This window comes from Crocodylus siamensis, chromosome 14, assembly GCF_052110815.1.
Source record: "Crocodylus siamensis isolate JL-2025a chromosome 14, ASM5211081v1, whole genome shotgun sequence".
Classification (NCBI taxonomy): domain Eukaryota; kingdom Metazoa; phylum Chordata; order Crocodylia; family Crocodylidae; genus Crocodylus; species Crocodylus siamensis.
The window spans coordinates 1345632-1369999 of NC_143408.1; the positions used below are offsets into that span (position 1 = coordinate 1345632).

Consider the following 24368-nt stretch of genomic DNA (forward strand, 5'->3'; position numbering starts at 1 on the left):
GCAGCGGCTCCCACCACAAGTGACGCACCTGCCGCCCGAGGGGAGCAGGGCAGGGTGACGCTCCAGGGGAGAGAGCTGCTGAGACTGAGCACTGATACCTGCCCCAGCTCGCGGCCTGAGGCCTAGGAGAAGGGGCATAGCCGGAGCCGGCCCTCGGCGGCCAGGCCTGAGCAGCCCTGCCCGCTCTGTGCTTGGTGCCAGCTCTGCCCAGCACCTGGGCCACCGCCTGAGGCACGCTCGAGGCATCCCCTGACGCTCTCTAGCAGAGGCCAGCCCAGACTGCACGCAGCGCTCGGGCCCCTGGAGAAGTCCCCTCCCAGCCTTTCCCAGGCTGCGGCCGAGGGCTCTGCGCCCCCTCCACCAGCTGGCGAGATGGGGACTGGCAGGCACAGGCGGAGCATGCATGGCCCAGCGGTGTGGCAAGCAGCGAGCCCAGGCAGGCGTGTGCCATGGCTGCGTGCTCGGGGGAGCTGCACCCCAGCGCAGAGCAGCAGTGCCGGGTCCCCCGGGGCCCTCGTACCAGTCTGAAACCAGTGAGCCCCTTCTAGACGGGGGCGCCTGAAATGGGCCCTGGCTCTTGGCCCAGGGCTCGGGTGACTGGCTTCTCCTCCCAGTTGGGTCTGTGTCCTGCGGGGTGGCCGTCAGGACGCCCGTGCCCCGCTCCGAGCCGGCCCGTCCCCTCCCGTGCTGCACAGGGTTGGGTGGCAGGGGCAGTCTGTGACCCAGTGCCCGGCGTGGCCCAGCGGGCCCCCAGGGTCTGGCCGACAAGGCGCTGATCACGAGCAGGCCCCGGGCTGCAGGTGTGGGTGGAGCTGAGCTCCGGGCTAGGTGAGAAATGGGGCTTTTGGCTGAGTTTCGCTCTGAGTCCCTGGGCCTTTCCGGTCTGCCAGCTAGGGCAGGCCTTTGCTCTTCTGGGGCCTGAGGAGAAGAGAAGAAGCCTGTCCTCTGCCCTGCCAAGTCTACGCAGCCGGGCAGCTCGGCATCGCCCCCTCGGCCAGCTCCGCTGGGGGCTCCACGAGGGCTTGTGAGCGTGGACCCGCTCGCTGCCCGCCCGCCCTGCCCACCCAGCGCCCACCGGCTGCATGCGTGGCAGGGCGGTAACGAGCTGCCCCGCGGGCCCGGGGAGAGCAGGGTCCCCGGGCGAACACAACTGTTTACAGCAGCTACGTGGAACTGATGCAACTTCTGGGCTCTGGTTACGTGAGAGGAGCTGCCTTGGCACCAGGTGGGATGTGGGATTAGCAAGGGCTTGTCAGGAAATCAGCTCCGTCCCCTGCCCTGCGCAGGCTCGGCCGGCTCGCAGGGCCCCAGGGGGGCCTGTGCGTAAGGACACCCCCTGCCAACAGCCGCGCTGCCAGCACGGCTTCCCGGGACCCGGCCGTGGCTCTGTGCCCAGCCCCGCTCCGGAGAGCAGACCGACCAGGAAAATGCACCAAACCAGCCCTGCCAGGGCGGAGACTGAGCTCCAGCTCCTGCCTGGGGAGCTCTGTGTGGGCCGGGGGGCAGCTGGGCCAGGCCCGGGGGAGGTGGATGCCTTGAGGCTGCCAGTCCAAGGACAGACTGTCCCCCTGCCAGCGGGGCTTGGGGGTCCAGCACATGGTGGCTGCAGCTCCTCCTGGGCCCCAGGCCCAGCCCCGGCAGGACATGAGAGACCCGGAGCTGCTTCTCCCATCACAGGGGTGCGGCGAGGGGGGGAAGCCCACCCTGCCAGCAGCGCCGGGGAAAGGGGACCTGGCACTGCCTGCAAACCCCAGGATTTGCACAGGGCTGCGGAGTGCAATTAGCAGGCTGTTAATTAGCATTGCTCCTAATCTTAATTAATCCTGGAGAGGGGCTTTGGGGGGTGGGGGAGGGGCTGTGTTAGTGCCTATGCAATGACACCCAGCACCCTGGGGTCTTCAAAGCCTGCTCTGCCCAAGAACACCCCTGCCCTGGGCAGAGCTTGCACAGAGATGCCCCTGCCCGGACAGCGACGTGGACATGGGGCCTCGGCCAACAGTCCAGCCACCAGCACCAGAGGTAGCCACTGCCCAGGTGGGCGCCTTCCCCTGGGGGTGCCTTGAGGAGCCTCCTGGAGGTGGGCCCAACTGAAATCTGCCCCCGCAGGGCTGGGGGCGGGGGGCTCCAGCCCGCACCTGCGCTCTCTGAGCGTGTCTGGGGTGGCGAGTCCCAGCCAGGGGGGCCGCAGCACCCTGGGGTGCCTTGAGATCCTTTCAAGGGTGCCCCAGGGCACCACACAAGGCCAACACCGTGCACGCGGGTCACAAGACAAGCCCAGGCATTTCCAGCGGAGTCCGGGGCGCTCGCAGCACCCTGCCCCGCTGTGGGCTCGCCCAGCGGGCCCCGACGCCAGAGTCGCTCCGTCACTTCTGCAGGCCACGGCTGGCGCTCTCGCCGCGGTCTCAAGCCCCGCAAAGGCTGCGCCCGGCTGGCCTGGGCCTCGCCCGGGGACCAGCCCCGCCGGAAAGGCTCTGGCTCCCTCTGGAGGCCTTTGCTCCACGGCGGAGCGCGGGCCAGGCAGCAGAGAAGGCTGGGGCGGGGGGGCACACCCCCCCCAGATGGGAGACGAGGAGCTGACACCCTCAGCGCCTTGCGGGCTGGGCGCGGGTGAGGCGCGGGCTGGGGGGCTCCCGGCAGGCACGGCTCTGAGCCTGCCCAACGGTGCAAGACCGGGCGGGCCAGGGGGCTTTTTTTTTTTTTTTCTGCTTTTTTTGCACCGGTCCTGGAAGCACTGCCATACCAGGTCAATGCATGGAGCGGATGGAGCACGCTCGGTTCCACCACCCAATACCAAAAAGAATCCGCTCAATATAGACCTCCTATGCCGCTGCCCCGCCGCCGGCGCCCGGCTGACCACCCCGGGGCGGGTCCAGGCCGCGGAAAGCTGCAGCCATCGGAACCGCTCCCTTGGCCGCGTCTGGTGAGAAAACGCGCGTAGGGGCCGGCCGGACTCGGCTGCAGCTTGCTCTAGTCCCTTCTGCCACGGCCGCTTGCCTAACGGCGCGCGCCGATTCACGAGGCCCGTCCTGAAGCACTGCGTGCCGCAGCCCCCCGGCAGCCCCCAGCGCCGGCCGGGCCGCGGGCCCCACAGCCCGCTCTGCCGGGGCGGGGACGCCCAGGAAAAGCCCCTTCCCCTTCTCCTTCCCGCAGCCGCGAGCGCAGCGGGGCCGGCCCGCGTCACCCCGAGGGCGGCGGCGGAAGCGCCCGGTGCGGGGGGGGCGCAGGTCTCGGGGCCGGCCCCGGGGCGGAGCCGGGCGGGCGGGACGCGTGTGCGCGCACGTGCGCGGGCGGAGCCGGGGCTGTGCGTGCACCTGTGGCTCAGCCGGCGCACGTGACGCGGGGCGGCGCGGGGCGCCTGCGGCCGGCCATGCGGGGCGCGTACCCGGCGCGGGCGCTGGCCGCGCTCGTGCTGTTCGGGGCGCTGGCCGCCGCCATGGCCGTGCTCGCCTCCAGCCTCATCTTCCAGCTGCAGGCGGGCCGGGAGCGGGGCCGGGCCGGGGCCGTGCCCGAGGGGGCGGCCGCCGTGCTCCTGCCGCTCGCCGCCGCGCTGGCCGCGCTCTGCCTCGTGCTCAACCTCAGCTGCCTCCTGCTCTGCCTCCTGCACGGCTACTGCAGCGCCGAGCTCTGCCGCGGCGACGCCGAGCCCCACAGGTACCCGGGCCGGGGGCGTCCAGCAAGGGCCCCCCTCCCGCAGCCGGCTCCCGGGCACTGTGGGCCCCCGCAGGGGCACCTTCCCCTCCCCACTAGGGCACTGGGCCAAATCCCTGCATCGCCTGTTGCTGCTGCTGCTGCTTCCCTGCCCCCGTGAACAGGGGGCTGCGCGGGGGTATTGCCGGGGTGAGGGAGAGCCCTAGCAGCACTTCTACCCCCGCTCTGAGCGTGGAGACCTCCCCCCTCCGCTGGCCGTGGGGCCTGGGCTGCAACTCATGGGGCCAGGAGGGTGCCACTTGGTGCCAGGTGTGCGCACTTGTGCCCAGCAACTCGAGCAGACTTACAGCTGCCTGCACTCGCCACCTGCTAATCTCCTTGGTAGATGCGCGCGGAGGGTCTGGTATGGCAGGGTGCATCTCACACGTGGCAACGCCTGCCTGGGAGAAACTACTGGAGCAGAAGCCCGGGCTGGGGGGGTCACCACCACGGCACCCGGTCCCCTCACAGCGCACAGGCTGAGACATGCGACGAGGCGGTGGAGCGTTGGCTTTTTTCGCCTCCGGCGGTGGTTTCCAGCCACCTGCCTGCAAGCACCTGGGGGGCCTGAGACCAGAGCCCCTCTGCAGGTGATGGCGGAGCAAAGTGCCCAACGCGCCCCCCAGGTCACAGGGTGACACAACGGGGCAGAGCACCCAGGAGTCCTGCTGCCCTGGCCCGTCCTGGGGCTGGCCCTGCCCTCGGCTGCTGCAGGCCCCTCGGTCAGCCTGGCTCCGCGCCCACTTCCAGCCTGTCCCGCAGGCTCTGGGGTCAGCAGAGAGCCCGCTTACCTGCAGCAGCAGCTGGCTGGGAGCCAGGCCTTGTCCCTTCCCCTCCCCGAGGGTGCCACCAGCCCCCTGGATTGCAGGAAGCTTTGACAACAGGCGGCACAACACCCGGAAGCAAGATCCCTCTGTGAGGGCCCAGGTCCGCAGCCTGGAGCCCACTCCTCCCCCCGGCCCTCGCCAGCCTCTTCTGCCCGCGTCCCGGGGCATTCAAAGGTGACCTGCAGGGAACCGACCGAGGCAGGGCCCTGGGCCGTTAACCACGACACATGTCGACTTAATCATTGCCAGCGGGTTTACAGCTGCACCAGCACTTCTGGAAACACCTCCTGTCTCCCCCCAGACCTGGGGCAGTTGAAAGCATCCTTGGTGCAGGGCTGAGTTGGTCTCGCCGGGCTTGGGAGGCAAAAATAACTGGTTTTTGCAAATATGGAGCTCCGAAATGCACCAGGACCGTGGCTCAGCGACTCGGTGCCCTGCACAGCTCAGTCGGGGGCAGGTGCACAGCCCCACAGGAGATGGGGCCACTTGGGGAGCCCAGCACAGGGATCACAAGCGGGTCCCAAGCTCCGGCACCTATGACACGGGGCACTGCACGGCTGAGATCAGTCCAGCGTGGGTCCGACTCGCCCAGAACTAGCATCTCACTTCAGTCCTCCCAAGTGAACGTGTCCGATTCTGCAGACACTTCCCGTGGACACCTTGGACTTTGCAGGAACGGAGCTTCCTGCTGCAGGGTTGTTGGAGTGAAATATCCCCGACCCATTGGAAACTCAGCTCGACACCTGGTGCCAACCTGGGCTCTCGCGCTGCATTCGCCTCCGGGATGCTGGCAGAGCTGAAACAGGCCAACCAGCTAATTAGACGGCTCGTTGCAAGCTCGTGCATGCAGGAGGGAGGGCGCCGGTGTTGCGTGTGGGGTGGGGGGCCGTGCCTCAGTAGAGAGCTGGGGGGCCGTGGCGGTCGCTGCCTGAGTGCAGAGCACGTGCTGCCCTGAGATGCGTGCGGAGGGGAGCATGGAGGAGTGGAGTAGCATCCCGCCCCCCGTGCAAAGCGTTGGCGAGCCCGTGGCTGGATCCCGTGTCTGAGCTGCAGAGAGAAAGCTGTTGCATTGGCAAGGGCTCAGCCGTGGGAATCCTGCCTTCCCAGGGGAGCCGAGAGAGGTGCCACAAGCTTGGTTAGTGCAAGAGGCCGGGGGCAGCTGGCGATTCCTGGTGGCAGAGGGCGGTCTGCTGCCGCTGACGGAGGCAGGGCAAGTCCCCGCTCCCCACGGGGCACCTTGGCCCATTTGGGGCAAAGAAGGTTGCTCCCAGAATGGTTTGCACCGCTGCCTCACCCAGCTCCGCAGGGCCGTGGGGGGCTGCCGCGACTCCACCAGAGTCCCCCGTGAGCCCAGAGGACGATGGGCCCCGGGGAGGCAGCCCGTCCCTCGGCGGCCGGGTCTGCCCTCGCTTTCACTAGTTGACCCCGAGCAAGACAACTTTGTTTGTGCCTCTGGCTCCCATTTGCAATGTGGGGGGGGAATTGGGTCCCCCTGCCACGGAGATGCATGTGTGTGTATGTGCCTACGCATGTGGGGAGCCATCCAACCATTTTGATGCTGTCCATTTGCAAACTGCAGCCAGCCCCTGCAGCGGCTGATGCTGCTCTTGTACAAACATCTCGGCAGGAAAGAGTTAAGGGGGCGGCTTGCCCCCAGTGAGCCCCCTGAACAGCACCTCCCTATTGTGCCCCAGCCGCCAGCTCCGGGTCATTAGGGATCTGCTCACGTCCCAGGCTCTTTCCCACGCTGGGCCTGTCACCCTGAATTACTGCTTCACTTCCCAGCTCGGTGCTCAATAGCCCCAGCCGGGAGCCCGTTCCTCCCCTCCTGCTAATCCCCCGATCATGTAATTAATAACACAAAGTGGCTTCTCTTCCCCAATGAGCCGCGCGGCGCGGGAGCTCAGCCAGGGTCTATTAGCGGCTCCTGACGCCCGGCAGCGCCGTGTTTAAGGACAACAACAGATGGGCCAGGAGAGAGCGGGGGGCAGCCTCGTCTCCCTGCCGGGCCAGGGCTGGGGGCTCCTCTCCGTTGGCTCGGCCTTGCCTGTGGCCCCAGGCTGGGGCACGTGCACAGGGAACGGTGCCGCTGCCCGCAGGGGCCTGGCCCCCCGGGCACCCGGCTCCCCCCGGCAGGAGAGCAAGGGAGGCGCTGCAGCCCCATCCCCGGCAGCTGCTCCTCTCCCGGAGACGGGGTTCCCAGCTCCCCCGGGGCAGCCCCTCCCCTGCCCTGCCCTGCTCTTCCTGCCCCCCAGGGCAAGGCTCCCATCTGAAGGCAGGTCCGTGGTGCGAGGCGCTGGCTGGGGCTGGCCCCGCTCCCCGTGCAAAGGCGTCCGCCCTGCAGCAGCCACGACCTGGCCGTATGCTGCCAGCGGGAAGCCAGGGGCTGCCTGGGCTTTGGAAGCTGAGCTCCCTTTGGCCCTGGGGTCAAGGCCAGGCAAGCGCGCGGTGCTGGGGATGAATCCGGAGCTTCACCCCAGGGGACGCTGGCTCCACACCTCGTAGTAGTGGCTGATGGTCCCAGCCCCTGGCCCCGTGCTGGCGAGGCTGGCTGTGCTGTTCCCAGCAGCCGGGCCCCGCTTGCACGGCTAGCTGCAAGGCTGGCTCCTGTCAGCGCGGGCGGCCTCCGCGGCCAGAACTGGAGCGTGGGGGGCCTCGAGGTCACGGCCAGGAAACAAACCGTCTCGGGCAGCGCTGGCACGGTGGACAAGGACAGCTATTCATCGAGCTGTCCTGGTCTCTGGAGCAACGAATGCTGTCCGCCGAGGTGGGCTGGGGAGACCGAAAGGGACGGCGCATGCGGGCAGGAGCGGCGTGGCCTCGCCGGCTGGAGTGAGCTGACCGGTCAGAGCGGGAGGGTTCAGCTGCTCTTGTGCTGAGCATCAAATGGAGACGTAGAAAGGAGCAGGGCCTCGGATGCGTGCGCACGTGAGGCAGCGCTCTTGCAGGATGGGCCTGGAGACACCGGGCCTGGGCTCCGAGCCAGGCAGAGACACTGAACCCAGAGGATGAAAATACACAGGACCTTGCCCAACTCGCTGAGGCTCTTCCCTCCCCAGGGGTTTGTTAAAGGAAGGAGAGACCGGTGCCCTCACATGGCCTCCCCGCTCCTTGAAATCACCATTCAAAAGCCTTGAAACTTGCCCGCCTCTGAAAACCGGAGCCGGTAAAACAGGTCCCCGGCCCAGGCGGGGACAGAGCGTCCCCGGGCAGCAAGGCCGGCCGGGAACCCAAGGCACAGATAAAAATGTGGCCGGTTTCATGGAAGCATTTGGTTTCTGTGGCTTGGTGACGTCTCCACTAGGCTCCCTGTGCTCCAAATGCTTTTGTCGCATTTCAAAGCCGTCTCGAGCTGGGAAGCTGGAGCACAAACACGGGATGGGGGTTGGACGGAAAGACCATGACAGCTCAGAAAGGTGCTAGCCACCACCGTGGCGGAGACGGCCCCTTTCCCAGCAATACCAGCGCTCCCGTCAGAAACCCCCCAGGGCCCCGCTTGCCAGCTCTGCAGACGCACCTTGTCAGCGGGGCCAGGTCCGAGCCAGCTGTGCCCTGGCAGAGGTGGCTGGGAGGCAGGCGCTGGTCACCATGGGCCCCCTTGGCCAAAGGGGGTTGATGCCCCCTCAGGGCTGAGGCCTTTTAGGGCTGTCCGTCATCGTGAGGGGGTTGCATTTTGGGCTTGCCCTCAGCCAACACAGCGATGGCTGAGGGAGGGGGAGAGAGCCTGCCCTGCACAGACCATGATGGTTCTCCTTGCAGGGCCGACTGGTTCCTCCTGGACAGCCGGACCGTTCGCCACGTGGCTGTCGGCTTGTTCTGCTGTGGAGTCTCCATCTACTTAACAGGCAAGTGCTGTCACCCCCGCAAACCCCAACAGCCTGGTCCCGGGGAGCACGCACGTCTGATCCAGGCTGCGTCCTCCCCTCTTACCAAGCCTCTGCCTGCAGACCAGGAGCAAAGGATTTTCCCTCTGCAGCATGTCCCCAGGCTCCCTGGGGCTGGGTGATTCCCTTGGAGAGGCAGGAGTTTGCCACCCAACCCTGGAAAGCTGGTGGCCAACCGACGGGGTGAACAGGAAGGCTGTGGCAGCCTCTGCGCTGACACCTTCTCCCTCCCTTCCAGCTCTCGCCATCTACATGCTGCTGCTCTTTGAGATGGAGACGGGCATCACCGGCGCCTGCATCCTGTCCTCGGGCATCCTCGTCCTGCTCATCACGGTGACGCATGCCCTGGTCCGGGCCAAGCAGGTGGCGCGGCGCGGCCAGACCCAGCTCTCCCACACCCTGTACGAGAACGACTCTGCCCAGCACGGCGAGGCTCCCGCCCGCCACCTCAACAACAGCAAGAATGTGGCTGGGCCCCGGCCCCGGCCGGAGATCCACCGGGAGTTTTCCTACCCGCCGTTCCTGGAGCGGAAGGCCCCCCTCGCCTCACCAGCCAGCAGCACCGTCAGCTCGGCAGGGAGCCCTGGGGCCCTGCCCGAAGGGAGCTGCAGCCTGCCCAGGACCCACCGGACGCTGTCGGCGGAGTCCGGCCTGCTGCAGGCGCACGGCCAGCCCTGGAACGGGGTCACGCAGGAGATGAAGAACGTTCTGGCACGTAAGCCGGTGGCCACCGGGAAGGATTCGACCCTGGTGTGAGCCCGGAGCAGGAGCATTTGGTCCTGGTCAGCCACCCGCCCTGCTGCCCAGGCCGGCATCTCTCCTGGAGCTCACGCCAAGCTGGTCCCGGCCCGGCCCAGCCCATCCCCGGCCTCCCTAAACCCACCTGAAGTGGGGGAATCAACTGACTTGCCATGAGAAGGGACTTGGCTCCACTCCCTGCCTCCTCCTCCTCCCACCCAGAGGGGTTTGTGGGGGCACGGAGAGCTCTGTCTGCCTCCCATCACTGGCTGGCAGCTCCTGCCCGAGCCCTCTCCCGCCAGGACCTTTGCTGCTAGCCAGCTTGGCAACAGGCTGCCTGCTCACAGGCGGGGTGCTGGCTCTGCAAGGCCACAGCCTGGTGCCACCCTGCAATGCCTCTAACCCTCTCCACAGTGGAGCAGGAGCAGGGCCAGCTGGACGGCCCTTTGGAGCCCTGGAGTGACCAGCAAGGGGCTATTACAGGGAAAGGAGTTTTCATCAGGGCCTCAGCATCCCACCTTTGCCTCTTCTCGCTGTTACCCAATGCTTGCCAGGCTCGCAGCACCCCCCTGCACAGTTTGCCTCTAAGAGGACCCTGCACCCTTGTCCCTGGGTGAGGGCTGCCCAGTGCCCATCTCAGGGCACCAGACAATCTTCCAGCAGAACGCTGAGACCTGAGAGCTCAGGCATTTTGGAGGCCGAGACCCAGCCAGAAACACCCTGCAGGGCAGCCTGTTACCGCTGAGGAGCCGGGAAGGGCCAGTGCAAAATAAACCGTGCTCTCCCTTTGCAGCATGCAAGTCTCAGCAACTGCATCAACTGAAGGAGGGACAGCTGGTGAGAATGCAGCACTGATGCCCAACGCTATCAGCCTGGAAATGAGCACAGGCCAGAGGCTCCCACGCAAGAGCAGGCTGACCAAGCAGCAGGCTCAGCGGAAGGCGGGGATGTCTCACCAGTAGCTCCAGAGAGCACCGACCTGAGCTGCAGGCAGAGGAAAGCCAGGCTTGTCTGCAGTCAGGAGCTGGCAGGAGGACTTGTGGCATGTGGGGCAGCAGAGCTCAAAGAAAACAGCCCACCAGGCGATTTGGACATCAGCACTTGGAGAACGGGCAAAACATACCAGACTTCTTCCAACGCTGCTGCTAAACCAGGGCATGGGTGTGACGGAGGTCAAGCGCGGCCCATGGAGATAGAGATGTGGCCTGCCCCCTTTGCTAGCAGGTGTGTCAGCCAGCCAGGCCCCCAGGGACGGGGGCACCACAAGCTCCAGGGCCACGTTCCCTGTGAAATGTGAGAGCTGGAAACAATCCTTGGGGTTTAGGTGAGGGGCAGCTGCTGGCAAACCAGCAGCATAGCAAAGCAAGGGAGCCCACAGCCACAACCATCCTCCTGCCCAGCCCCTGGCACTGCCAGCCTTAGCTCTGAAGCAGGGACGGGACAGTCAAAGCCAGCAGGAAGGTGGCGAGGGCAGCCAGGAGCCAGCTGTGCTTTTGAGGACCTGGGGGAATGAACACACCAGACTCAGACCAGCCAGTGCCAGACACTTTAGTAGCTTTGTTCAGGCTGCAATCAGAGCAAATCTTCCAGCTCCACAATCAACCCCCCACCCGACAGCTACGCAAGCGCCAAGTGACAAGCCCCCAATCCAGCCCTTGACCCTGCATCTCTTCCCTTCGACCCAGCAACACTGTTAGTACAGGATGCCAACATCATGGAGCGCGCGTCCACGAAGGAATGCTACCAGCCAGCAAAACAACCCCCTTTTTTAGTCCCAAGGGGCTGTGTTATGCTGCAGTGAACCCTTTGTAAACAGGCTGTTTTCTTTGCCAAGTAAACAGAATCTCAGCTTCCCTGCTGCATGAGCCACTCGTTCTATTAAATACTAGCAGGAGGTCATGTTACTGCCAGAACCGCTCAGCCCGTTTGCATGCAGCAACGTGATAGTCGCAGAAGCCTCTGGCTGGCAAAACAGATGTTGTTGAGACTCGGGCAGGCGGTCAGCAGCCTCGGGGTCAGGTGCTCTGCGCTACCTGCGGCCCTGCGCTGCGTTCAGCTGATCCTTCATGGCGATAGCCTGCTTGAGCAGCCCATCAATGCTCTTGAAGTACACGCTGCTGTCAGTCATGTTCTTTATGGCACTGCAACAGATGGGGCAGGAGGGAGAGGAGACGGTTAAGAGCTTTGGGGCAGCACTGCAGTAGAAAACACGTGCTCCCAGGTGAGGGCATAGTTCACAAGAAGCTCCAGCTTCATGCGGCACTTTGAACCTTCCAGTGCTAGTGAGTGGGTGGGTTTGCTGGGAGGGACCAACAGGCCCATGCTGCATTGAAGGCAGTCAGTGCTGACAGTACCCTCCTGACCCTCCTCTCTCTATTGAGGTGAGGCCAGTTAGTGCCAGTTGGGGCTTGACTCACCCCTCTCTTGCACCTACATCAGTCTGAAGGAAGCAGACACTGCCTCCAGCCCCATTTCTGTAGTGCCGATGCTCATTCTACACTGGTGAGAATGGCTTTGGCTTTGTGTTGCCCATGGCAATGTTGGCCTGTGCCATCTGGGAGCATGCAGAGGTGTCTTTTTTGGAGCTCTTGGCTCAACAGAGACATGCCTGGTTCCCCTACCCGTCCCTAACAGGTTACTCATCAATTCAGGAGTAACCCACAAGGATTCCTGTTGCTAGCAGCCAGGAGGGTACACTCAGCACAGAGCTGAGCCATGGTCGGTCAGCGGGGTTTGAGCACCCACGTGCTGAAGTTGTGAAGACACCAGCAACCTGAGTTGGGGAGGCTGAGCTAGAGACTCGGCCTCAGCCTTGACCAGCTCCTCCTGCTTACGCAAGGCAGGGCTGTTGCCCAGAGAAGTGCGGTCTCCAAAGTCTTGCCAGCCCTGTCAGGTACCTGCAGGCGTATTCCACAGTGTAGATGGCCCCTTGGCTCTGCTCCTCCCAGCTCTGCATGTCTGACTGCAAGGCAAATCACAGAGAAAGCAGAATGAACCTTGTGTCACAAAAGCAATAGGGCTGGTGTCTGCTAGCCAGGCAAACGCCTTCCCCGTGACCCAGACAGCTCACTCCCAGGTCCTCTGTGCACACGTACATGACACCTAGGGACAGCGCTGCCGGTCCAGCGGGGAGATGTGCTCAACCCAAGTCCAGGGCAGCTGTGGCCACAATGAGTCATTTGTGTGCCTTGCCCTGAAGCAAGCGGCCTTCACCTACCCTGACCCAGGGGCTCAGTACTGACCCTCTGCTCAGCAGGGAGGACAGAGTGAAATGGGGCTGGGGGGAGAGCAGATCCAGCAGAGGGGTGGCCAAGCTGAGCAGCCTGCCTTTGGTCTCCGCTTGTTTCACACATTGCTTGTGTCTGGGGCCAGGTTGTGATGCCTGTTTCCAGCACTCTCAATGCTTCCTGGGGCTTTCATGCCCTTCATTAGGAATAGGAGCCTGTCTTCCCCCCCCTACCCCCCGCTCCGGACTTCTTAATCTCTTCTCAATGCCCTCTCTCAGAACTCCCAGGACAGCTCCTCAGATGCAGTTAATCACTAAAGCTAGCTAATGATATAGCCAAGTGCTAACAATGAATTACGGGAGCGCGGCAGCAAATTAATGAGGAGTCCTGGGCTCCTGTGAGATCAGGGAAAAGGCAGGAGCAGGGCTTAGCAGCCCAGTGCTGGCACCGGGGAGCACCTGGCCCCACGTCACCCATATCTTATCAGCAAGGAGTTAAGTGTTAAGTCTGCCTGGAGAGTTGGAGATGCAGGAAGGTATTAAGATGATTTTAATCAATCAGAGAAGTTGCTTGTTGTGCTGGCACAGAGGTCACCTTCTCCCTGCACCAGCCTTCCCCACACCGCTTTATCCCTATCTTTAAAGCCTCTGGGAATGTCTAAGCCCACATCTCCACAGACAGGGAGGGAAAGCGGATTACCTCTTCCTAATCTGCCCCAAGCCTGTGCCACATTTTCCCTTGCAGCACGTTTCTTTGCATCGTGGCCACTTGAGTTTTAAATTGTCCAAGTAATGGGGCTACTAACACTTTCCTTGGGAGACTATTCCTGGGTCCCCACCCAGAGCTGGTGCCGCAGCAAAGCTTAAGGTGCTAGGCAGTCAGCTCTTGAGAGGACACAAAAGGTTGTCCTGTCATGGACCAATGACCTCAGGCCACCACTGCAGCAAAACTTCCTTTGATCCATCCCCCCAAGCCCCAGTGCTGTTGCTACGAACATGCCTCACTAGACTGGGAAGCTGATTCCTTGACATCTAGTGTCCTTCCCACCACAGGCGTGGCACTTGCAAAAGCTCCCTTTGCTTTAAGTCTTCTAAGAAGTAACAAGAAGCAAAGTCATGAGGCAGAGGCAGATTTGAGCTAAATCACCCCTGACAGCGGGTGCCTGAAGAACAACCGGTTTGACACCCTCAGCCCGTGCAAACTGGTGAGGCCTGCACGGAGCCGATGGGCCCTGACAAAGCAGCTGACAGAACCCATCCAGATCTTGTTAAAGGTGCCAGCAGTGATGACGGCTGAGCCCTTCTTCATTTCAAACAGCCGCTTGAGAACTGAGTACTAAAGTGAGCATGAGACTGGCTCTTCTGCTCTGTCTGCCAGCAGAGACCTTGTTAGGGGGAGCCAGCAGGAATGCTCAGCACCTCGAATCCGTAGGTCAGCAGGGAAGAGTTTAAACACAGCTTACACCCGACTCACAGGGAATGGATCCCAGGCAGCTGGGGCACCTGCGACTATGGCAGACATGACACTGTGTGGCTTATTAGAAACTGTTCCCTGTTGAACCCCAGGGACAGGAGTCGAGCCAAGCTGAGGTGGTGCAGCGACAGGTCACAGTAGGTGTCTGTGTAGCTGTCGCTGCCCCAATGCAATGAATCCTCTTTTCTCCATCTTCCCCCTTCTTTGCTCCATCACTGACAGCTGGGAGGAAACCTGGGAACTACTCTAGAGACCAGATGCAGCACAGACTCAGCCTGCGGTGCCTGCTCTGCTCTGCTCTGCTCTCAGGTACTCCTGGTTTACTGGCAGCACCTTGGAAGCCAGGGGCATTATGAAGATGCACATCAGCATCCAGCCAGGTGAGGAAAACCACCATCCATCCCATGGGATTGCTGGTAACAGACTGGGACCCAGGTTCACCATCCTGGAGCTGCTGACACCAGCAAAGTGCAGTCCAGGCTAAGGACTACTGCAGACATATGCTGTAGCTGAGGAGGGTGGGACACACCTGTGGCTACCTGTTGTCCTGGATCCTCTCAGGACCCCACATGGCTTGTCTGAGGTGACCCCAGTGTCAGGCTGCCAGGACACACCACAAGGCTGAGCTCAGACGTGTCCATGCTGCGTGCCAACACCTACAGCTGCAACTTTAGCATGGAGAGGGACCAGTGGTGGGGGCTTTGGCTGCCTGACCCCACTGGCTGTCGGGTCAAGAGGAGGTAAGAAACACCAGCTACTCTAGTCCAAGGCCTTGAGACCAGGACCCAGGAACATGGCCCAAGCTGAGTCTAGAGAGGCATCCCAGCTCTGCAGGGAAGGGGGAGAAAACCAGGGACCCAAGACTTGGAGGCATCCCTGCCTTGATGGGCCCACAGTCTAACACCACCTTGCACCTGGCTCTCATGCTGCGGTCCTCCCCATTGGCCTGCCTATGCCCCCTCAGCAATGGCAGCCGATCTCTTCCTTCTGCAGGCTGGCCAGATGGTTTGCTCCATTCCCTGTTGCTCAGGGCACGTTCCCTGCAACAGGAGCTATGTGGATTAAATCAAAGTGAGCAACAGCTCAGGAACAACACTACGAGTGTTTCCCCACTCCCAGCAGCACACCCCAGCCAGGCCTGCAAGTGTGGCACGGGAATCTCTGCAGCCCTCCCCACATGGACACATGCTCGAGCGTGCCTGGGAGAAGTCAATAAATAATTGACTAATAAAGTGCCACAACTCCGGTTCATTTGGATGCCCAGGTTATGAAGTAAAGGTAAGAAATGGGGCCTGACAGGGCATTAGCATAGGCCTGAGGCAGGAAGCTACTCCTGTAGCAGTGCCCCTACTGAGCTCTGACTGGTGGGGAGGGGGGCGGCAGGGCTGGCACCGAAGCATGTGCTCTCCGTGTGCAGCCGGCCAGGGCAAGCACACAGCTGCAGGCTGCTATTTTCTACTCCCTCCAGCCCAGGGCTGCCAGCTCAGAGCGTGACTCACCTTGTGCTGGGCCAGCTCAGGCAGCGACCGCCTCACGTGCTCCTGCAGCCGGTAGAGCGCGACCGACGGCTCGTTGGCCAGGATGTACATGCTCTCGGTGAACTTGTCTGTAACTAAGGGGAAGGCAGCAGCTGGTTATGGGACACAGGCAGAGTCCCTGGCTTCTGAAATCACTAGCCCTCCTGCTGCCGCGTCACAGCACAAGCAGAGCACACGGAGATGTCTGCCTCCAAGCTCTCCTGTGCCCAGGCTGCGACAGCTCCAGGGTTTTCTCCATGCTCTGGGCATACTGGCTGGCCCCAAGCAGGTCCCTTCCCCTCTGGACTGGAAGCTCTCACTATGTGCCTCCGCAGCTCCTGGCACAGCAAGGCTGGCTGTGACCCGCAGGCTGGCTGCCACGCAGACTAGCAGCAGCCTCGCTCACTGACACGTGCCGTGCGCAGAGCCCAGCCGGTACGCCCGGCACCACGCACAGAGGACGCACGAGCCCCAGCAGCCTGCGAGCAGTTCATCTTTCCCCCGAGAGCTGGAAAAGCCCTGCGCCCCCTCACTTCCCCTTTTCCCTAACGGTGCCGTGCAGCACAGAGACCGGAGGCAGCTGCCAGGAGCAGCCCTTCCGCAGCAGCTGTGGATTCCTCCTGGGTTTCAAATGCAAATATAAGCGCTGGGCACTTTTTCCAGCGTTCTTCTACAAGCGACGAGTCGTCAGCGCAGCTGGAAGCAAGCCGCCCACTTTCTTTTGGTAATGAAATTCAAGTGTTTTCGCCGGGCCCTTTAAAAAGGGAAGTGGTTTTGTTGTCCAGCTCCCATTTCGCTGGTGAGAGCTCAACTGCTGTAGCAGCTGCATCGCTGCAGCATCGGCACCATATGGAAGTGCCAAGCTTTGCTGAACCGACCGTGTGCATGTGCCCACGGGGCAGACTGTGCTGGGGCGTGGAGTCGAACCCCCGGGGGCAGACACCCCGTGACCCCTGGGAGCGTGACACCTCTTGACCCCGACCCCTGGGAGTGTGACACCCCCTTGACCTCCGACCCGGACCCTTGGGAGTGTGACACCCCGACCCGGAAGCTGTTCCCCCGCCCCGGGCGCGGCGCCCCGATACCTTTCTTCACTTTGAGCTGCATCTCGGGCTCCTCCATGGCGGCCGCCGCCCCGGACCAACCCGGACGGCGCCAGACGGACGCCGGCTCCAGACCGGAAGTCCTCCCGCCGCCGCTTCCGGCGCCTTGGTGCAGCGCTCCAAGCAGTCCCCCGCTCCGGAAACCGCGTCCCGCCGCTCGCGTTCCGCCGCCTTTTGTGCCCCCATCCCCAGCTGCTGAGCGCCTCGGCCTGGGCCCGGGGATGCCGCCTCCTCGCTCTCCCCGTTGTCGGCTGTCCTGGAGCTGGGGAGGGGGCCGCAGTGGAGGCACAGCCCCCTTCTCCGGGAAAGAACAAAGCCGCCCCTCAGCACCATGAAACTTGTGACAGCACCGAGAAAGTCACGAGTCTCCTGCGCAGGGCGGGCAAACGTCGAGCTCTTCCAAAGAAACCCCGTGCCCGCTATGTCCCTGGTTGCATCCTGCGCGGGCGCGGCCCCGGGGTCTCCGTGGTGCAGAGATACGCGCTGCGTGCCTGCCGTCTGAGGGCTCCGGGCCTCCAGAGACGTGAGGCTGAAGCTGGGCCTTGATTCCTGCTGCCGTATTTCACCCATTGCTAATGACCTGACCTTTCAATGAGTAAAGACACGTTGTGGAAAATGACCTGGGAACAAGGCAGCATTTCAGCCTCCTTGCAACGCGGGCCGTGGGGAACCGTCGCGGCAGTGGCTGCCACACAGGGCCTGGTGGCGCTCGGCTTTGTTTGGCAGCACTGGAGGGCTGGGGATGACCCTTGGGCCTGCGAGATGGGGGCCCCCTGCCCTGAGCCGCCTGTGGGAAGACACTGGGCCGGCTCTGCGGTGGGCACAGGGATGGATCTAGGGGTGCCCTTGTACCCCCTTGGTTTCCTGCTCCACCCAGAGCTTAACACCAACCGATGGCAGTAGCAGCTGCATTTCAACGCAGGTGGCACCAAGGGAGTCCAGCGCATCTGCATCTGCAGGTTCACTGGAGGGAAAGTCACAAACCAGTGTCTCATTGGGAATCCAGTGCATCTGCATTTGCCTCTGCATCACGTCTGCATCTGTATCTGCAGGTTCACTGGAAAGTCACCAACCAGTCTCTCACTGGGAATCCAGCACATCTGCATTTGCATCTATGTTTGCATCTGCATCTGCACGTTCACTGGAAGGAGAGTCGCCAGCCGGGGTCTCACTGGGAGTCGAGCATATCTGCCTCTGCAGGTTCACTGGAAAGTCACCAGCCTGCGTCTCCCTGCTTCCTGCCGCGGCCCCTCTGCCCTGCATGTCCCAGGGATCCGGCCAGCCTTTCCTGGCTGCTCCTGCCCCCTTGCTCCCATGTCTGGCCTTCTCCACAATAGCCGTGCCTGGCCCCGCCCGCCTGCCTGGGCAGGAGCCGAGCGCCTGGTGGCCCCGCCAGGCTCGGCACAGCCCCGGGGCGGGCGGGCGGGCGGGGTCTGGAGCCGCGCCTTTCCCACGCTCCGGCTCCGGCTCCGGCTGCCTGGCCCGGCCCCCCGCGTCAGCAGCAGCCGGGCCTGGGCAGCGCCCCGACGGGACCCCCGCGCAGGGCTGGGCCGGGCTGGCGCCACCCCTGGCCACTGCCTTGCAGGACGACAAGTTGGTTTCAGTTTTGGGGCGAGGGCGGGGAAGCGGCGGTGGTGGGTGCAGGGGAGAATCACCCCGCAGACGGGCGGGAGCGGCTGGGGCGAGGGGTGAGGGCAGACGTGAGGGGGGAGCAGAGCTGCGCATGCCCACCCCATGCGGGAAACTCTGCATGGCACCAAGGAAGTCACGAGTCTCCCGTGCAGCGCGGGAAAACCTCCAGCTTTTGCAAAAAAAATGCTGTGCCCCAGCCCTCAGGGTGGGCCTGGTGATGGGGAGCCCTGCCCCGTGCACCCCCAGGAATAGATCCACCCTTGCGCTGCAAGGTGCTGTCCAGCTCCTCCGTGAGCTAACCAGCAGGCATGTGCATCCTGCCATTCCCTGGCAGAGGTGTGCGCACAGATTGGTGTCCGTGCCAGGCATCTGGTTGATGACTTTCCTGTTAACCTGCAGTTGCACCCATGGAGGGCAGACGGACGGCGCCCAGCCCCTCTGCACAGGGCTCCAGCGGGTGCCAAAGCCTGAAGCGCGAATGCGAAGAGGACTGGGAGGTGGAGGAGTTGGCCGAGGCTGTGGCCCAGGAGGATGACGAGTCGGCCATGGTGTTTCCGCGTCTGTATCCCTGCAAGCAGGAGGATGTGACACTGTGCTTCAGCCAGGACCCCCCTGATCACAACGGTGAGCAACTGGCCAGGAGGGATGTGGCGGGGAGTTTGGGTTCGCTGTGGCTGAGAGGCCCCCCAAGAGCCCAGAAGGCACGGGGCAGAGGGGCTGGACTCGTACCCCAGGGGCATGTTGTTATTGCCACCTGCCTCCTGCGGGTTCTGGGGACTGTGAGGCAGGAGGCTGCTCTGAGCTATAAACCCACCCCTAGCTCTCCCATGGCCGAGTGCATCGGAGCTGCCACCCCAGCCACGGCTATGTACATGCCCCAGCAGCCCCTGCATCCCCTCGTCTGCAGGGTAGCAGAAGGGGGTGGTTGGTAGGGCAGGACCCCAAGGCTGGTATCTCATCCCTGGGCAGAACGCAAGCCTAGGTTTGGGACAGTTGTGGTCCGATCTCATCATCCGGGAATCTTCGTCCGGGATACGTCATTGCTCACTTCTTCAAACAAAGCAGGTTCGTCCCTGACGCCCTCCGTGATCCCGGCGAGCCAGCAGCGAGGCAGCGAGGCCTCAGCCTTTGATGGTCAGTATGTCTGGGCTTCAAAGTGGTGGCCCCAGCGTAGCTTCTGGTGGGATATGCACTGCGGGGAGCCTGCGCCCTTACATCCCTGCACTGTCGAGCATGGAGCGAGATGAGGCAGGCAAGAGGCACCCATGACAGGCAGGGCCCTGTACAGCAGCAGGGAGCTTGGAGGGGCAGAGGTTTGGGTACCCTGGTCTGGGGCCAGGGCTTTGGGGTGCTGTGCTAGAGCTGGAGGCTCCAGCAGTAGCTGTAGCTTGCTTCCGCCCATCAGGGGAAAAGGGGCCCGGAGCATCTCAGGTTGAGCGGATGAATGCCAGAGGCTGCTCTTGATGATTATAGGTTAAAGCTCAGTGCATAGGGCTGGTTCCTCCCCATGGCAGGAGGGGGTAGCATTGTGCTTGGGTTCATTCAGTGCATTATCTCCTGCCCCTGCCCATCTACCCCAGCCCAGACCAGCCCAGCTTCTGCTCTCCAGGATGTTCCCACTGACATAGTCGTGCTTTAATTCTCCTTCCCTCCAACCAAGCAGGCTCTTCTTTGAAACATTTAACCACTCTGACCAACTGGCAGAGAGGCAATGAGGTCTCTGCCCTGCCGGCCACACTCGACAGTGAGTAACAGGGCCTGGGGGTGTGGTGGCTGGCATGGATGGTGCCTGTGGGGAAGGCTGTGTGCCCCATGCCACATGCGGCCGCCTGCCACTGTCCTAACCCACTGTCCCCTTTCCCACCCAGCTCTGTCCATCCATCAGCTGGCGGCACAGGGGGAGCTCGGCCAGCTGAAGGAGCATTTCCAAAGAGGTGAGTGCCACCCCTTCCCACAAGCACTGCCTTTCCCACACTGCCCAGCCACCCCCACCACTGCCTCCCGAGCAGGCAGTCCCACCTCTGGGTGAGAGCTGTGGGGTGGGGGAGCCGGGATCCCTGGAGCTGGGCCCAGCTCTAGACCACAGGGGTACTTCGTAGCATGCACTCTTGGAAGAACCAGGCTCCTGTAGTCTTCCTGCTTTGGATTTTTCTTCCCCAGTTTCCTTCCTGTACATCTCACCTGCTTTGTCCTTCCCCCGGACTTTGCCCTGAGCCACTGCCTCAAGGCACGGCAGATGGATATGCAGGGTGCAGCTGAAGAGTGCCTCCCTCTTGGGGAGTGGGGAGATGTCCCTTGGGATCTGAATCATCCTGTAGAGGAGCACACAGGGCTGGGGCCCAGGCTGAGAGTCAGGAACTCCCCGTGCCCTGGGTGAGAGTCATGTGGCTGCCTGGGCCATGGCTTCCCCACCTGTGAAATGGGGCTATGTAAGTGCAGGTGCTGGGAGTGGCTCATTCACGCGGGGCTTTTTTTTTCTGCACAGGCAAGAACCTGGTGAACAAACCTGATGAAAGAGGTTTCACCCCGCTAATCTGGGCCTCTGCCTTCGGGGAGATTGAGACTGTCCGTCACCTGCTGGAATGGGTGAGTGGATGGTGTCAGCGTGAGCATTTGCTGGGTGCCTGCCTGGGACCTCTGCCCCCCTTGCCAGAGCTGAACCTGCAGTGCTGGACTGGCTGGACCGCCCAGGGAACCAAGTGCAGGGCGTCCTCCCACGTGGCTCATCAGCTCTGGGCTGGCGGGGCCTGCCCTGTCCTGGAAGGAAAGCACCTCCCTCGCTAGCTGCTGCCCTTGGAGCGAGGTTCTGAATTAGCCCCTGTCCTGGGGATGTCCCCTCCCCACCAGCAAGTCCCCAAATGCTGGCATGCCCCTTGTGTCTATCCTACAGGGTTGGAGATCTCTTTTCTCCCCCTCCACCCAACAATAGATTGCCTGCAGGTCTCCAGGGCAGGGGTGTCCACAGCCCCCAGAGCTTGCCAGTGGCTTTAGCCACTGGCTTCTTTGAGCAGAGCAAAATGGAAGCGCAATTCCCCAAAGGAAATGGTCTAGGGGCTAGCGTTGAGCCATTCTCCCAGTCACAGAGCCCATGGGTGAAGTCAAGACCACTAAGAACCTTATCTTATGGCCAGAAAGAGCTGTTTGTAATTAAATAGCTGCTTGTTGGTAATTTGAGATCAGGCTTATCGCGGGGCTGCGTAATCCCCCCTCAGTGCGCTGCGAAGGCATTGTCCCAGTAATGAACTCTGAGCCGCACTGGCCTCATGCTGCGCCTTGGGGCCCTCAAACGTGCCCGCTGTTGGGATGCGGTTCTGGCATCCTGGCACAGCTCCTTGCTGTTGGGGCCTCCTTCCATGGGGAACTGCTGGCCCAGAGGCCTCAGGCCCTGTGGGTCTAGGGTTCTGAGAGCTGCAGGAAGTTGGGAGCTCTTTAGGAAGAGTTTGATTATATGGCTAAAAAGCCAAGGAATAGGAGCTGTGGAACAGCCCAGCCTGGCTCACGGGTGAAATGAGGGCAGCAGGTAGAAGCAAAACAGCTGCCTATGTCAATAAGGACAAGGGAGAGGCCGAGGTTATGAAGCGTAGTGCATCAATAAGGGATGCTAAGGACATGCTTCAGGCTGGGAGGGAAGGGCTGGGTAAGTGAGGCGGACAAAAAGCCTCTACCCTGTGGGGACGGGTCCAGTGCCTGGAGCTTCCTGCCTGAGCTCTGCATAGGGCTGGAGGCAGAACAATGGTCCTGAGCCTGGCAGGGCAATGAACAGGGCAACCTGGTGTGTGTGCGTGGGGCAGGCTGGAGTCTTTCCTCTGATTAGTTCCCGCAAGCCTCTGTTGTAATCAGCTTAAACAGTGAGCCACAGGGCTGCAGGGAGCTGCCTCCCCGTGACCTGCTGGCTGAGGCCCTGTGCCATCCCCAGGGCGCCGACCCCCACATCCTGGGCAAGGAGCGGGAGAGCGCGCTGTCGCTGGCCAGCACAGGGGGATACACCGACATCGTGATCATGCTGCTGGAGAGGAACGTTGACATCAACATCTACGACTGGGTAACTGCTACGGCCCCGGCTGTGGAACAGGCGGCCTGGGCTCCAGCGGCAGCTGCTGCTAAACACATCTCTAAAAAACCCGTCTTTAAAAATAATCCAGCAGCTGCTTCCTGGGTGTAATCCAGCAAATTCAGGAAGGAGAGGGCAGGCCTGCACAAGGCCGCTGGTCTGTGCGTGCAGAGAAGGAAGAGCAGTGCACGTAGCAGAGTCTGGTGGCTGCTGCAGGGGCCAGGTGGTTGACCTGGCGGAGATGGATCTCTAAGAAGCAGGTTAACATCCCTCTTTGCTCCCCAGGACAAAGTGGCCCTGCGAGCCCGGGGGCTGCCTGCAGAGAGCTTGACCTTGCAGTGATCTACAGACCCTGAGCAAGTGAACCAGGAACTAAAAATGCCCTGTTGCCTCATAGACGAAAATCCCTCCAAGCCCTGAAATTGGCTGTGGAGCCTCAAGCAGCCTGGACAGACAGAGCCAAGGGAAAGCCTGATGAGCCCCAGCCCTTGCCCCGCGGGCAGGAGGGAACAGCCCTCCTTGGCGTGACCAGGCGCAGCAGAGCGTGGCCTCCTGTGATCACGCCTGTCGTCCCCTTGCAGGTTCACTGTGCCAGGCCCAGCTGAGCCACCCAGGCAGCCAGCGCCCCAAGTAAACTGCCAGGAAGCCCCAGCAAAGCTTGCCCTTGGCCCCCTGGGTGCACAGGTGTTTGGGGCGGGGGAACACGGGGCTGACAGCTGCCTTGTGTTCCCTTGCAGAACGGTGGCACCCCCCTGCTGTACGCGGTGCGCGGCAACCACGTCAAGTGCGTGGAGGCTTTGCTAGGTAACGAGACGCTGCTTGTGCCGCGGGTTGCCGGGGCAGATTGGGTCTGGTGGGTCTGACCTGGGGAAGGCGCTGAGTTGGCTTGGGGAGGGTGGTGACTTTCTTTCCTGGGGCAGCAGCGGGTGACAGGACAAAGCTAGAGCTCCTGGAGCCCCAGCTTGTCGCAGGCATCAAGTACTGGGTGGGCTCCATTGCCTAGCATGGGGCGGGGCGAGCAGAGCCCCTGGGGTACCATGTGCTGCTCCCAAGCCTGGGACAGGGCATCAGTGCAGGCGAGAGGGCGGTCCCTGAACCTGTGCGCCCATCTACCTGCAGCTCGTGGAGCAGATCTGACCACAGAGGCTGACTCTGGCTACACCCCTATGGACCTGGCTGTCGCCCTGGGACACAAGAAGGGCAAGTATCCTGCCGCGCAGGGACGGGGCCAGGAGTTCCCAGCAGGCTCCTACCCCTACACTCCCAGCTGCCCTAACCTGGGACTTCCCAGAGACGTCTTTAAGCAGAACAGAGGCAGCCAGTAGCCAGTGAGGGCTGGGGGGTGGGTAGGGGCCATAGGATGGAGCAGGAATAACTCCAACCCCCCACAGAGCTGCTAGAGACCACAAGGAGTAGACAGATGAAACGCTGCACCGTGTTAGGGGGAGGCTGAACCACGGTCGTCTTGTTCCAGGCCCGCCTGCCCCGGGTTTAGCTTCCGCTGCAGGAGTGTAGACACGAAGCAGCTGAAGCTCTTTTTACTCCATCAGGGCTCTGCCTGTCCTGGCTGGGTTAGGGAGCAAGCACATGCTGCCTTCTGGCCCGCTAAGCCCTCCTGGGACTTATTGCCTTGTCTTTCCTTTCTGCCCCCATCAGTGCAACAGGTGATTGAAAGCCACATCCTCAAGCTCTTTCAGAACAAGGGCCTGGAGTGACCAGGACTCGGAGGCCTTGGCTTCGCCTTTCCAAGGGGCTGCAGGTGCATCGGACGGGGCCAACTGTGCTGGATCCCTGCAGCAGACAAGTGTTTCAGATGCAAGGCTGGGAGGTCCCTGGTGAGGCCGAACACATCGACACTCTCAGGAGTCTGGCAGGAGCTGCACTGGCACCCAGCCCCAGCCCTAGCTGTTGTGCCCCTGCCCCAAGCAGGGCCCTCACCTGCTCAGGGCACACCGTCTGCCTGTGCTAATGTTGCATTTTGGAAGTAAATCCTCCAGCAGTCTGGCCTGGCCCCATCTCCTCATGCTGTCTCGGGGGCTCCCGTCAGCCATGCTCTGGGGCTTGTTTGGGAAGATCACAGGTTAGGAGCCAGTTCAGCCCCAGAAGCAAGTTAGAGCAGCCCCAGAGTTGCTCCTACTGCATTGACCGAGAACAGTCTCTGCGCTGGGGCTACGCCTGTCCCATCCTTGACCGCAGCCACGTGCCCTGGTTCCACCCCACCGGCAGGAG

General features: G+C 62.6%; 3 protein-coding genes across 6 annotated transcripts; 2 read left to right on the forward strand and 1 right to left on the reverse strand.

The window, feature by feature from the left end:
* The first annotated feature begins 3309 nt into the window (after window positions 1-3309).
* TMEM221 (transmembrane protein 221) lies at window positions 3310-10521 on the forward strand. Its single transcript, XM_090027130.1, has 3 exons — window positions 3310-3651; window positions 8274-8359; window positions 8637-10521. The coding sequence occupies exons 1-3, from the start codon at window positions 3368-3370 to the stop codon at window positions 9152-9154; spliced, it is 888 nt and encodes a 295-aa protein (XP_089883256.1). The 5' UTR covers window positions 3310-3367; the 3' UTR covers window positions 9155-10521.
* A 473-nt stretch (window positions 10522-10994) lies between these two features.
* Window positions 10995-16612, reverse strand: BORCS8 (BLOC-1 related complex subunit 8). The gene is made up of 4 exons (XM_090027133.1): window positions 16439-16612; window positions 15336-15448; window positions 12034-12098; window positions 10995-11277 (listed from the first exon to the last, which is right to left on the reverse strand). The coding sequence occupies exons 1-4, from the start codon at window positions 16473-16475 to the stop codon at window positions 11166-11168; spliced, it is 327 nt and encodes a 108-aa protein (XP_089883259.1). The 5' UTR covers window positions 16476-16612; the 3' UTR covers window positions 10995-11165.
* An 817-nt stretch (window positions 16613-17429) lies between these two features.
* RFXANK (regulatory factor X associated ankyrin containing protein) lies at window positions 17430-24143 on the forward strand. 4 transcript variants are annotated; one of them, XM_090027126.1, is made up of 10 exons: window positions 17430-18090; window positions 18488-18712; window positions 19151-19222; window positions 19752-19832; window positions 19957-20022; window positions 20574-20674; window positions 22005-22130; window positions 22877-22943; window positions 23259-23339; window positions 23796-24143. In XM_090027126.1, the coding sequence occupies exons 1-10, from the start codon at window positions 17571-17573 to the stop codon at window positions 23852-23854; spliced, it is 1398 nt and encodes a 465-aa protein (XP_089883252.1). In that variant the 5' UTR covers window positions 17430-17570; the 3' UTR covers window positions 23855-24143. The 4 variants fall into 4 exon arrangements, with proteins under 4 accessions (XP_089883252.1, XP_089883253.1, XP_089883255.1 ...); XM_090027127.1 differs by having other exon boundaries at window positions 19154-19222; XM_090027129.1 differs by having other exon boundaries at window positions 17917-18049.
* Window positions 24144-24368: the final 225 nt, after the last annotated feature.

Excerpts from the sequence above, each read along its gene's own strand:
- TMEM221 (XM_090027130.1), top strand. The coding sequence starts at position 3,368 with ATGCGGGGCGCGTACCCGGCGCGGGCGCTGGCCGCGCTCGTGCTGTTC. Across the intron at positions 3,652-8,273 it reads GGCGACGCCGAGCCCCACAG|GGCCGACTGGTTCCTCCTGG; the intron begins GTACCCGGGCCG and ends TTCTCCTTGCAG. Across the intron at positions 8,360-8,636 it reads AGTCTCCATCTACTTAACAG|CTCTCGCCATCTACATGCTG; the intron begins GCAAGTGCTGTC and ends CCTCCCTTCCAG.
- BORCS8 (XM_090027133.1), bottom strand. The coding sequence starts at position 16,475 with ATGGAGGAGCCCGAGATGCAGCTCAAAGTGAAGAAAG. Across the intron at positions 15,449-16,438 it reads GCAGCTCAAAGTGAAGAAAG|TTACAGACAAGTTCACCGAG; the intron begins GTATCGGGGCGC and ends CCTTCCCCTTAG. Across the intron at positions 11,278-12,033 it reads ACTGTGGAATACGCCTGCAG|TGCCATAAAGAACATGACTG; the intron begins GTACCTGACAGG and ends CATCTGTTGCAG.
- RFXANK (XM_090027126.1), top strand. The coding sequence starts at position 17,571 with ATGTTTGCATCTGCATCTGCACGTTCACTGGAAGGAGAGTCGCCAGCC. Across the intron at positions 18,713-19,150 it reads GGACCCCCCTGATCACAACG|CAGGTTCGTCCCTGACGCCC; the intron begins GTGAGCAACTGG and ends CTTCAAACAAAG. Across the intron at positions 20,675-22,004 it reads TCCGTCACCTGCTGGAATGG|GGCGCCGACCCCCACATCCT; the intron begins GTGAGTGGATGG and ends TGCCATCCCCAG.